The following is a 13,928-nucleotide window of genomic DNA, read 5'->3' on the forward strand; positions in this document are numbered from 1 at the left end:
GTGATTAGTGCTAGTTCATACTTCCTAGAAAAAAAGGGTTTATTGTTTCATTTGGAATCTGAAGAATCCGTGTTTTCGGTCCGAGCTTACGGCCGTAAACATCGAGTTCACGACCGCAATCCCTTCAAGTTCTTAAACCGTGAACCTTAGTTCTTTGATAGTAAACCGATTTTTGGTGCAAGTCTGTTAATCTTGAAGACCTATTCTAAACCATGTTGAACCTTGGACCGTAAAATAACCTAATCTCTTGAACTTCTGTTAAAATTTTTGAACTGAAAAATCCTCAAGTTTACGGCCGCAAACAATTTCCGACAGTAAAGACATTTTTTTTGGTAGTTAATTATTTTATTTCACTTTTAAATCTTAATTAATTTTTAATTAATTTAAAAATATGGAATCTCAAAATCAAAACCACTTTCAAGAGCTTGATGCTGTCATGGGCACCACCACGCGGATTCCAAGGCTCATGTCTGCTAATGGGTTTCCCGAGTGGAAATATAGAATAGAAAAGTACATAAAAATGAAAGATTTCAAGTTGTGGAAATGTGTCATCAAGACTCCAGTCAGAATAACCACTACAGTTGCGGGGCAAGTGGTTGATAAGAAAATTGAAAATTATACAGATGAGGATTTTGAAAGTGAGGAGGATCAGGAAAAGGCTTTGGCCATCTTGACCATAGCCTTGTCACCAGACATTGCTCAAGGGTTCAAAGAGTATACCATGGCTAAAGCTTTGTGGGAAGCCCTGATCGAGGTGTATGAAGGAAATGAAGATATGCGAGAGAGTCGCCAGGATATGTTGCGACAACGTTTTAATATGTTTAATTATATCCCTGGAGAGACACTTGAATCACAGCTGCAGCGGTTCACAACTCTCAATACAGAAATGACTGTGGCTGGAATCTTCTACACAAAGTTTGAAGTGAACAAGAAGCTACTGAATGCTCTCCCAAAATCTTGGGACATGAATGTAGTTGTCATTAAGAAAACTAAAGATCTCAACCGCCTCTCTCTCTCGCTGAAGTGATGGATGTCATCAAGTCATGTGATATTGATGACAAGCAGCGGGAAATGAACCATGTGAACTCGTATTCAGCTGCAAATCTTGGCATTTCCTCTAACAATGCTCTTTCATCCTTTTCTGTCTCTCATCCCATTGTAGGTTCATCTTTTAATCTACCTCCCTCGCAAGCTCAGACTCAAACTCCATCGTCTTCCTCTGCCACGGCCATTCCCCTCTCATAGAATCCATCATTTGTGGACGCTCAAGCTGCTTCATCCTCAACTGGAGCCTCCTCTTCAAGAGGAAAGGAGGGTGATGAGAATTTTGCTCTCGCTTCGGGATTAGTCAATTGCTACAATGCGCTTGTATCCCGGGATCTTCCACCTCAACTATCATTTTCTGATCTTGATCAAATTCACCCTGAAGATGTTGAGGAGATGGACATCACTTGGAAAATTGCCATGGCAGTCTTTAGGGCGAAGCAATTTGCCAAGAAAACTGGGAAGAATAATTGGGGAATGAATGCTGACAAGAAGGTTGGGTTTAGCAAAGGCAAGCTACAATGCTTCAACTGCCACGAGCCAGGGCATTTTGCTCGTGATTGTCCGCAGCCAAACAAGAGACTCAATAATGATAGGACAGTGGTTACAGTTGGCAACAATCATAGTGGCAGTCAAATAAACAACGAGAAAGCTATGGTCGCTCAGTCATTTGATTAGGAGGATTAGATGCAAGCGTTGAACCTGTCTGGACATGAAGCTGCCCACCTGGCACAAGTTTGTGATGATGCACCAGAAGAGATTGTGGCAGCCGAAAGTGAGATGAAAGAGCTGCAGTTTGCATTGATGGTATCCTCTTCTCAAAAACCTAATTTAGCCAAGGTAAGTCTTCCATCATGCTCTCAAGCCTGTATTGACTATGTTAAAACTTTACATGACAAAATTGAGACATTAGGCAGTGAAGTAGAAAATCTTAGGATTCTTCGTGAACTTAATGAAATTTTGATAAGAGACGTAGAAGACCTTAGATATGAAGGGTACCAACTTAGAATGGGACAAAAACCACTCAAAGATCAATTGGAATCGAAAATTAAGGACTTTAGGAGACTCCAGGAAGACTACAGTAATAAATGTGAAAACTATGATTATGTAGTCAAACAAAACGCTGAGCTAGTGGCTGAAGTTGAATCTTTGAAAGGAAAGTTTGAAACCGCCAAACTTGATGTTAGAAAATATGACTTCTCAAGTGAGGTGGTTGCAAATATGATAGACCAAAGCATGCAGTTTAAAAGGAATCAATCAAAAGGTCTAGGGTATAACCATGTACCCCCTCCCTTCAATCATTCATATGTGCCCAAGCCTTTGTCCAAAGAAGAGATTTCCAATGAATCATTTATAGTTTATGGCAAGCCCTCCGGTTTTATTTCGGGAGGATTTATTAATGTTGAAAGTACTAACATTTCTACTTCTCCTATAGATCAATCCTTGAATCAGTCAAAGCACGAAGTTGGAGGATGTGTTTCTGAAAATAAAATCTAGTCTAAACCTGAAGCTTTAGTTTTTAATAAAGACAATACGTTTTCTGATATTTCTAAAGACAATGTTTTTTGTGATGGTGTTTTTATGACTTCTGATACTAGTTTGAATGTTTTGAAAAAGTTTGGTTTGAACAATCTGGTTGATAATTTGAATGTGTGTGATAATACTTTTGATAAACCATCAACATCACAATCTTTTCCATCTAATGTACCCTCGCCTACCTCACAACCAAATTCATGTTCATGTTCTTGTGAGAGAAGCAGGGGTGATAGTATGGAAAACAAATCTGATCAATGTAGCACAAGTTATAATAGTAACAAACATATTTGTTTTAATTGTGGTGTTGGTGGTCATTTAGCAAGAAACTGCCAAAATCGTATGTTTGTACATTTCAAACTCCCAAGAGGAGAGAACGAGTTCAGAGGAAGGTCTTTAAATACAAAGTCCTCTAGAAGTCGTTCTCGAAATGATGATTGGGCAGATGAATGGAATAGAAAATGGGTTGTATTTCAAAGACATAAAAAGGTTTTTCATCACCAAGTCCCAGGCAGTTTGCCAAAACCGAGCACAGCCAAGCCAAGGTCAAACTCGTCACAAAGCCACAGTGGCTCTTCAACCAACTCTGGTAGAAGTCACACAGGCTTTAAGCAGACTGATAAACATTCTATTTCTAAATCAACCAGGATGTTTAGAAAACCTAATTATAAATGCTTGCCCAAACCTGCTCCTAATACATCATTTGTGTCCTCGGAAAAATCTAAATGCGATAAATCTGAAAAGGCATCGGGATCACCCAGGAAGGTCATGACCTGGGTACCCAAATCTAATTAAACCCGCACATTTTGTAGGGACAGTTGTGGGGAAATGTCGTCAGACCCTGGTTCGTCGACAGCAGCTGTTCCCGGCATATGACAGGAGATATCGCCCAACTGCGCAACATTCAATCATTTAATGGGGGATATATCTCTTTTGCAGGTGGAGAAGGCGGTAAAATCACTCAAAGAGAAACTGTCTCAAATGGAGTTTTAAGTTTCAAAAATGTTAATTTTTCTTCCGAGTTGAAACATAGTCTGTTAAGTGTCTCTCAGATTTGTGACAAGGGCTATTCTACGCATTTTGCTGACAAGGAATGCATGATTCTCAAGCCAGGTTTTTTCATCCCAGACGATTGGATCCTTGTAAAATCTAAAATGGATGGGAATGCCTATATCATTGACATGAATAGCAATCTTCCCGAAAAAGTTACGTGTCTTTTCTCAAAGATCTCCGAACAATCTACAATGTTGTGGCACATAAGATTAGGTCATGCTAACGCAAAGAACTTGAATCGTCTTGCAAAGAATGAGATGGTCCGTGGATTTCCTGTCAAGGACTTCATTAAGTTTGAAAAATGTGTGTCATGTGCTCAAGGAAAGCATCATAGAAAGTTGCATCTACCAAAACAAGTCAACTCAATTAGCCAGGTGCTTCAATTGCCACATATGGATTTGTTTGGTCCAGTAAACGTCCTCAGCATCAACAGAAATTCTTATTGTCTGGTTGTGATTGATGACTTCTCTCGGTTTATGTGGGTTTTCTTTCTACCCAACAAAGTTGGAGTTGTTGACTTGATCAAGAAGTTCATTGTATTGGTTGAAAACGAAACTAACAGACGGGTGAAGGCGCTTCGTACTGACAACGGAATGGAGTTTAAGAATTATGTTCTCGATCATTTTTGCACAGAAAAGGGTATACTACATCAATTTAGTTCTACTCATACACCCCAACAAAATGGAGTTGCAGAGAGAAGGAACTGAACGTTAAAAGACGCTGCAAGAACGATGCTTTGTGATTCAAAACTGCCAGTTTTCTTTTGGACCGAGGCGATTAGCACTGCTTGTTACGTTCAGAATCGAGTGTTAATCAACAAAGCTCAGATGAAAACTCCGTACAAAATTCTTTATGGTCACAAGCCATCAGTCAGTCACTTCCGTGTATTTGGTTGTCCTTGCACCTTCCTTCACTTAGATGCCAACCCGAAGTTCAATGCCAAAGCCGATGATTGTTATTTCGTAGGGTATGATGCTCGCACGACCTATAGAGTCTACAACAAGAAGACAAAACAAATTGTGGAGTCATATGACGTGCGTTGGTTGGAAGAAAACGAAACGGATGTGAGAGTAGGTCTGGATTGGCTTTTTGACTACACATCCTTGTTCAAATCAATAGATGTGTCCTTAAGTGGCTCATCTAGATCAGTTTCTGGTTTGAAGAAGTGTTCTGCAGACGAAGACGAAGAAGTTGTTTACAGATCTCCTTCTGAATCTCGTTCTTCATTTACAGGGAAGTCTTCGGTTTCATCTGAGGGGGAGTCTTCTGCTACACCTGAGGGGGATCCTTCTACTTCTTTTTAGGGGGAGCTTGTTTGGTCAATTAATAAAAGAAAATTATAAACCAAGGGGGAGATTGTTGGGTCAAAAATATGGTTTATACTTTACTTTTCTTGAAAAATGTATTTTTGTGTCTTGGAACGTAAACAACTTGGTGTTTACGGTCGTAAGGTGTTTACGACTGTGTTTACGACTGTGTTTACGGCCGTAAACCCATTTACAGCCCATGTTATACGGCCCATTTTCTCCATGTATATATATAGGTGTTAGGGTGAGGAGTATAGATTGATGAACACGAAGAGAGTTTACGGCCAGAGAAAAGAGAGAAATTAGAGAGCATTTTGTGTGTGAATCTTTTGTATCTAGAACATTAATTCTAATCAATTCGTATAGAGATTCATATTATTCTTCTTCTCCTTCTCTTCTATTTGATATGACATCATCCGTTTGATTAGGATTCCGCACCATCAAACGAATTTAATTGATACACAGGCAAATTAGGGGCTTACAAAGATATTGGGCTATTTTCACATCATATGTTACAATTATACATGTTCACTAGCGATTATTTATAAAAAATAATATAAAGAAGACAAAACTTCAAAAATGGTCCCTATGGTTTTCGAAAATATCAAGTTTAGTCCCTAAGTTCAAAAAACCTCACAGATGGTCCTTATGGGTTCAAAACTTTTAACATTTGGTCCTTTTCGCTAACTCCGTTATCTTTTGGCCGTTAAGTGAAGGGAAATTCTGTCATTTCACTTCCACAGGGACCATTTATGAAGTTTTACCTTATCCTCAAAATCTTCATTGGAAAGTCAATCAGAAACCCAAAATACTCTCCGGTTGTCGGAACTCTATTTGGTCAACTCTTCTACTTCAACAGCCTCCATGACTACCTAGCTGATATTGCCCGGAAACACCATACTTTCTGGCTTCTTGCCCCTGATCAAAGCGAGTTATACACAACCGACGTTAGAAACATCGAATACATACTTAAAACCAATTTCGACAACTACACGAAAGGACAGTATAATAAGGACATAATTACAGACTTCTTTGGCCACGGGATCTTCGCTATTGATGGCGTTAAGTGGAAGCAGCAGAGGAAGCTTGCAAGTTTCGAGTTCTCGACTAGGGTTTTAAGAGACTTCAGTTGTGCCGTTTTCAGAACCAACGCAGCAAAACTAGTCAGGATTGTTTCTCAGTTTGTCGTGGTCAATGAAGTCTTTGATATACACGTAAGTCAACTAGAAAATCCGATTCTTGAATATAACTTTAGAAAATGAAGTTGGTTTCTTGAAATGTTGAACTTTTTTTTGTAGAATTTGCTGATGAGAAGTGGCTTGGATTCAATTTTCAAAGTTGGGTTCGCAGTGGATCTGGATTGCCTAGAAGGATCTAATGAAGAAGGGAACTCATTTATCGATGCGTTTGATGATTCAAATGCTTTGACTTACTGGCGTTATATAGATCCCTTGTGGAAACTTAAGCATTTTCTTAATATCGGGTGTGAAGCTTCTCTTAAGAAGAACATTAAATTGATCAATGATTTCGTTCTCAAGTTGATCAGTAGAAGACGAGAACAACTACAAACACAAAAACACCATCTAAATTGTTGTTGCTCTTGTATTTAAAGAAGGAATTTGTTTACCCAACTGAAAACAGAGAGAACGGAGAAGGGAGATGTGGGTTTGGCTTTCTTTTTTACCGAGAGAGAGAGAAGGGTGGGACCCTCTAATATTAAATAATTATAAATTTTTTTTCTTTTTTTAAAAAAATAAGGTAAAACTTCATAAATGGTCCCTGTGGAAGTGAAATGACAGAATTGCCCTTCACTTAACGGCCAAAAGCTAACGGAGTTAGCGAAAAGGACCAAATGTTAAAAGTTTTGAAACCACAAGGACCATCTGTGAGGTTTTTTGAACTTAGGGACTAAACTTGATATTCGAAAACCATAGGGACCATTTTTGAAGTTTTGTCTATAAAGAATTTAGTCCAAAATAGTATATAAAACAGAATTTATGACAGAAAATTATGTGTGTCATAATCTACATATTATAAAGTTTTTAAAGCATGAGTAGTAAGTTGTATGCCATAAAAGCTTAAAAGCGCGTGTCATAAAACTTCACTCGTAAATTTACACAAATAATATCATTTTCATTATTCAATAATGGAAGTTAAAGTTCGTGTAAATCCGTTAAGGCTCTAGCGAGACACCATCTTCACCATACCTACCTAGCGTACACTTTAAATCCTTTATAACCATAGTCTCCTGGAGGGAGAGCGAGATCATTGTGTATAGATCTATACGAGATTGACAACCTCACACCTCAACTGTTCACTACAGTTACACTGGCAAGTCTAGGGTGACAAAAGTCTACAAATTCCGACGTCTGAAGAACATCGTTCAGGCATAGCAGTCATATCAAGCATGGTTATAAGAACTCACTTAGGGATTACCAATACTAATTTGGTTTACAGGAAGCTTACACTTCACCGGTTTTATTAAAAATATAAAGTTGCATATCATTTTTCAGTACACAGTCACTTACACTTCTGGTCTTAGGGTTAAGACTACCGTTTACTTATAAGAAAATATTGGATTTCTGGGAACATACTCTTTACAGTTACAAATAAAAGAAAAAAAATGATATGCATGCATATATTCACAGTTTTGGAACGAGACTTACAAACCCTTTTCATAGAAAATATCGGATTTTCTGGAGTCATACAAACTATTACAAACAAGGATTTTACAAATCTTTTCATATAAATATGCTTATGAACTCACCAACATTCAATGTTGACGATTTTCAAAATGACTTGTATTCTCATGGAACCAGTAAGCAGGTACCTAAGAACCGGATTTTGCTACATTTTGGAATTTCATAATTTATGTCACTTTTGTGTAATTTCTTGAACAAATACAATATGTAAACAATGTATGTTGATATCTTTTAATGTATGTTGTTTGGTTGCTATGTTTCATTCATATTCAATGGTTGTGATACTATATACTGACGTCATCCCCCCCCCCCTTTTGTCGTCCTGGTTCGGAGGTGTGACACCAACAGGGCGTACCAATCAGGCCGAAGGCCCGGAGAACGGTCCAGACATGCTGAAGGCCCGGTAAGGGCGGACCAAACATGTAGAAGGTTCTGAGAGTGGGCCAGATAGACTGAAAGCCTGGTGAGGGCGGTCCAGTCATACTGAAGACTCTATATCCGGAGAACAGTCCAGACAGGCTAAAGGCCCGGTAGGGCGAACCAGACATGCTGAAGGTTCTTAGAATGGGCCAGATAGACTAAAGGCTCGGTGAGGGCGGTCCTGTCATACTGTAGACTCTATATGCATGTTGTTATTTGTATGTGTGTTACTGTTTGTGTGTTGGTACTTTAGGGGAACTCACTAAGCTTTGTGCTTACGGTTTCAGTTTATTGTTTCAGGTGCTTCAGATGTTTTGGCAAGGCAAAGGCGTGACCGTACACATACTCACGTTTTGGACTTATGGTTTCCGGGAAACTCTGGTAATGTCAATGTTTTGAAAACTATGCGTAAATGATTCCGGTTTTAAATAAATGTTTTGGAAACAATGGTTTTGTAAACACTTCTGTAGAAAAAGGATTGTTTTGGAAAGTTTAAATTTTATTGAAATTTTATGGATGTTACAACTTGCATTTTGGAAATAAATGTATTTTAACCTACCTTTTAGAAAGAAAAGTATGTATATACTTATAATTAGGAAAATATATGTTTGGAATTTGAAAGTGATTTGGAAAAGAAAGGTTATCAAAATATAAGACTTTTGTGTCAACCCCTATATAGCTTACAAGACTTTATGTCTTACGTTTTTTTAAATAACATGTATCCCATATATCGAAGATGGGATATAGTGACTTAGTTCACTAGCAATGGGTTTTGGGATATATGAGACTTCTCATATAGACGTTGAATTTTGAAATCATAATTTATACTTTTTTCATGTATTGTAATAGTTAGTTGTATGTTTATGCTTTCTTATGGCTGAGTGCATTGGTATCCCCCATATAATGTGTTCCCAATATTTTGTAAAAAGTTTTAATTGGAACCAAATTTCAGCAAAATCAAATGTTTTGAAAATAAAATACAAAAGATTATTATTTTGAAATGGTATGAAGTATGGGGTGTTACAATGATTGGGGGAAACGATAATACATATTAGATAGCTTGTAAAAGTAATGTGTATGGTTTTGTGTATGTTTCTCTCTTTGTATGTAATGTTTTGATAAGACAAATATTTGAAAGTATGTAGCTATGTTTAGCATTTATGCTAATAAAAATAATGACACACTTACATTGGTTTATTTATCAAACCAAATAATGAAAGATGCAATTAGTGTATTTGTTGTAACCTTCATAAAATTAATGGATCAATATTTTGAGTTTTTAATAATATAAAATATATTCTTTTTTTACCATACATGTTGGAAAGATAAAACATTTAAAGAACCTAAAACTGGTAACTATATAAATGTTTTTAATTTTTGAACTATTTTATAATACTTTAAAGTCCTACTAAAAAATTATATGTTTTATAGAAAACTCATCAGGCCTATTCTTTTCTGGTCAATTTTTTTTTTGGAATAAAGATTGATATAGGTGGTGGAAATAAGTTTTTATTAAGTTGTCTATTATAAAGTGTAAACAGCTATGGAGTGTATCATGGGTGTTTCTTTGAAGAAGCATCCTTTTAAACTTTGAAAACTTGGGTTCCCCACTATATTAGTACCATGCTTTGGTTTTATGAGGTAGTATTGTCTCGTGTATTGAGCAACAACAAATATTCCATTTTCAAACTATAATCATTTTTCTTATATGTAATATCATCTATGATTTTGGTTATTTTTAGGTTTTGTTTAATAATAATAATCATTAGTCTTATTTCTTATTAACTAAGAAGTGTACATAAAACAACATAATACTTATCATAATAATAAAAAGTTATAAAAATGATGTCATATTAGCCATTAATTTCCATTAAAAAAAAAGTTATAAAAATGATGTCATATTAGTTGTTAATTTCACTTTTTACTTACATTATTAACACAACTCTTTCAAAAGGACGTAAGTTTTTTACGTATAAAAAAGAAAAGATTTTTACCGATTTAAACTTATTCAAAACGGTAAACTCAATGTTTATAAATATATCTCGTATTTGCTAATAATATTATGTTACCAATTCCCAAAATTTCATGTGTTTAATTTAATTTAAAATTATCAATTCTTGACCTTTTGCCCCGCTCCGTCTAACAAAAGTATAATTATAATCGTAAAACAAAGTTTTGAATGGAATAAAAACCATCTATGTTCAATATTAAAAACTATCTATGTTCTATATTAAAAATTGATAGTATAATTCTAAGCTTTATTTTATGTTTTGATGTTATGCTAAAAGTTTAACCCAAATAACAACTCACTTATACTTCTAACCAAATGTGTCAACATACTTATATTCTTAACCCAAAATGTCAACTTACATAAATGACATGTTTTAATGGTAAATGATACATTTACGATGCATTAAGTGTTTTTTATTTTGAAATATGACATGTATTTAACATCCATTAATACATAAGAATAAATAGTCATTTGTATGTTTTGCTATACTTATTTTTCCTTAACGTCCACAAAAAAATAAAAAATGTAATATATGTGCATATATCACATAATGTATTTTAATCAAACTTATAATCTAACAATTATATAAATTTATATGATTGTCCTCTTTAATGTTTACAAAGTATTATAAATAAAAAAAAAATACTTAATGTTTAGATCATTATATTTAGCTTTTTTAAATCAATCTGTATAGTATACGGGTTTCACAACTAGAGATATCCCCGTTTTGACCTCAAATCGTTCCATCATATCCCAATGGATGTTAGCATTTCCCCGAATTCAGTCAACCTACTGACAAAACCGAAACAAAGCTTTTTGATAAATAGAAATGGCATGCAAGAAGATCCAAGAGTATTATTCCTAGAGGTTTGTGAAGGATCATTATAAGAGGATTTATAGCTCTGAACAACCCATCAAATCTGCACAGGTAATAAACAAATTCATGATTTTTTTTTTTTTAGCTCTATGGCTTTCATTTGGTTTGGTGCCCAAACTCTTATAGTTATATACATATATCCCGATTTTACCTCATCACACAAATAAATTGATTCTTTATATTTCAATTTTCCAAACTCATCATAAATAATGATCTTTGTTTTGTCGTGGTTATCCATGTAAGTAGATGAAAATTCTTCTATAATGTTAAATAGAGGAATTGTCAATTCCGAGACATATATCACAAAATTCGAAGATTTATCTATGATGTTGGATGTATCATATGGGGTTTAATCAAATTAACTTATATTTCATTTATTCTTATCAGTTTTGTGATAATTCAGTCACGCATTAGAAGATTGTCACTAAAAATCTAGCTTTTCCATTCATTATATGCCTGTACATCTTACTAGATCCAACAGACAAAATACGTTCCGTCAATAGGCGTTTGTTACTTGAAACAAAGTCGATTCATAAAACTACTGCATAGCATGCTTTAATCAATGAGTCACATCAAGTTGTGATAAAACAAAGAACAAAGATCATGTGGATCATTTATGTTAAATATTAGTATTCGAAAAAAAAACAAATTGCTCTAATATAAAGATTAAATATTTTTAAGTAGTAAGTTTGGTTTAAAAACTTTAAAAATGAATCTAATTAAGATTTTCTTTTTATTAAAATTCCACCAAATACAATGCTGGCTATCAATATAACATTTTTTTATATTCTTCCGTATTTAACGGAGGTCATAATCTAGTTAGATATAAAAGGGGTTTTAGGGAGGATGAAAACCGTTAAGAAAGAAAGATGAGAAGAGATAGGTTTATTTTTTGAAAATTATAGCTTTGATACCGTCAAATATTCCCTTGCATTCTCAATAAATAATAACACACAGATATACAAGTATATTTATGATCCCTAAAATCACAGGATAAGCTTTTTGGATAAACAAAAAATTATCTATTCTACTAATATATTGAAAGTTACGACTTATAGGCAACAATTCTTGCAATAACCAACTATGCGGCCATTTATACATACTCTTAAAAATAATGTGGAGATATCATTTGCAATTCTCTCTGTACAAAACATCAGATTAACATAATATTGTACAAATCATTTTAATTCCATGTTGTGGAGCTTTTACTAATATGAAAATTATGTTAAGGGATCGCAAATCAAATTCTTAACTAATGTCGTAAGTGTTGCCATAGTATATATATATATATATATATATATATATATATATATATATATATATATATATATATATATATATATATATATATATATATATACTAACCGTTTACCCGCGCCAAGCGACGGGTGCGATTAACTTTCTTTCAGATATTAGTTTGCTCTAAACAAAAAAAATACAAAATCGGTAGATAAATAGACCTGATGAACCAAACGCAAAAATGACTTCTTATTGTTGGACGGTGGAGGTTTAGGTGATAATCACAGATGGAGAGGCACCGATTTGGATGTGTCTTCAATTTTATATGAACAATGAAGATAATTTGCCGAGATATGGGGAAACAGCGAGATAATGAATGAGTCAGGTCAAAACAATAACACCTTAATAATAAGGGCGATAAGATTCATTTGAAACAATAATGCCCAATTCATCTCATTCAAGAAGTCAGATTTGATCTAACCGATTCATTTGATTTTGACCAATTTAAAAGCTGAAATTGAGAAAAGGTTGGTTTAACATTTGTTGACTGATTCACGGATAAGATCTGATTGCATAAATTTGTTGTATATTATGTTTTAAAGATTGTACCATGTTGACTCATTCTAGTCAAAGAATATGATTTTTTTTAAAAATTTAAATCATCTATATTGGGTAAGATAAGGATGTAGGTTTGAATGTTTCAATATTAATTTTACATTTGTACTTAATGCATTGTATTTTGTAATTTGTTGATAAATGTTTGTACATTCAGCTGAAAGGTTTGGACGTCTTAAATCTATTTTTAGAAATAGTAAGGTTTGTATAATAAGATAGTATGTATATATATATATATATATATATATATATATATATATATATATATATATATATATATATATATATATATATATATCATACATACTTATAAAGCTAGCATATTTTCTTGAATCTCATGCATTTGAAACCTCCATTCTTTTTTCATTTCACCACATTCATTTGAAACTCCCATGACTTTTCAATTTCTTTATAATAATAATTATAATTTGGTAGTTAGGTTAAATAAATATCAAATCTAAAGTGTATTCATATATAAACTAAATTTTAATATTAAAATAATATATTTAATTCTACTTATAAAATTATGTTTTTTAACTTTTAACATATTATACTTAATTTATTAGTTTTAATATATTGTTGGATGTAACTATTATCATTTTAAAGGTATATTTTTGAACAATTTGTATAAAATACTTAAATTATTAATTAAAACATAACATTATAGGATCAACTTAAATATAAGTTTTATTTAACTTAAACAACCCAAAAATTATTTTATAAATAGTTAAAAGTGATAAGTTGTAGTGTATTTCTAATAATGATTGTTCGTTAGTTAATAAGGTTAAATAAATATCAAACCTAAAGTGTAATCATAAATAGACTAAATTTCAATTTTAAAATAATATCTTTACTTTTATTTATAAAGTTATGTCTTTAAATTTTAACATATTATACTCAATTTATTAGATTTAAAATGTTGTTGCATATAAACCATTATCAGTTTAAACATACAATTTTTGAACAATTTGGACAAAATACTTCAATTGTTAATTTAAATATAACATTACAGTGTCAACTTAAATATAAATTTCAGTTCCACTAAAAAAAACAAATAATATTTTGTAAATAGTTAAAAGTGATAAATTATAGTGATAAACACAAAAAACTAAATTGTAATATCAGTT

General features: G+C 33.4%; 1 protein-coding gene and 1 pseudogene across 1 annotated transcript; both read left to right on the forward strand.

Moving 5' to 3' along the window:
* The first annotated feature begins 391 nt into the window (after window positions 1-391).
* LOC145010598 (uncharacterized) lies at window positions 392-1,027 on the forward strand. The gene has a single exon (XM_078969121.1). The coding sequence runs from the start codon at window positions 392-394 to the stop codon at window positions 1,025-1,027; it is 636 nt and encodes a 211-aa protein (XP_078825247.1).
* A 4,662-nt stretch (window positions 1,028-5,689) lies between these two features.
* On the forward strand, window positions 5,690-6,547 carry LOC145010599 (cytochrome P450 704C1 pseudogene; annotated as a pseudogene).
* Window positions 6,548-13,928: the final 7,381 nt, after the last annotated feature.

Source organism: Lactuca saligna, chromosome 8 (genome assembly GCF_052625555.1).
Source record: "Lactuca saligna cultivar CGN05327 chromosome 8, ASM5262555v1, whole genome shotgun sequence".
NCBI lineage: Eukaryota > Viridiplantae > Streptophyta > Magnoliopsida > Asterales > Asteraceae > Lactuca > Lactuca saligna.

Excerpts from the sequence above, each read along its gene's own strand:
- LOC145010598 (XM_078969121.1), top strand. The coding sequence starts at position 392 with ATGGAATCTCAAAATCAAAACCACTTTCAAGAGCTTGATGCTGTCATG.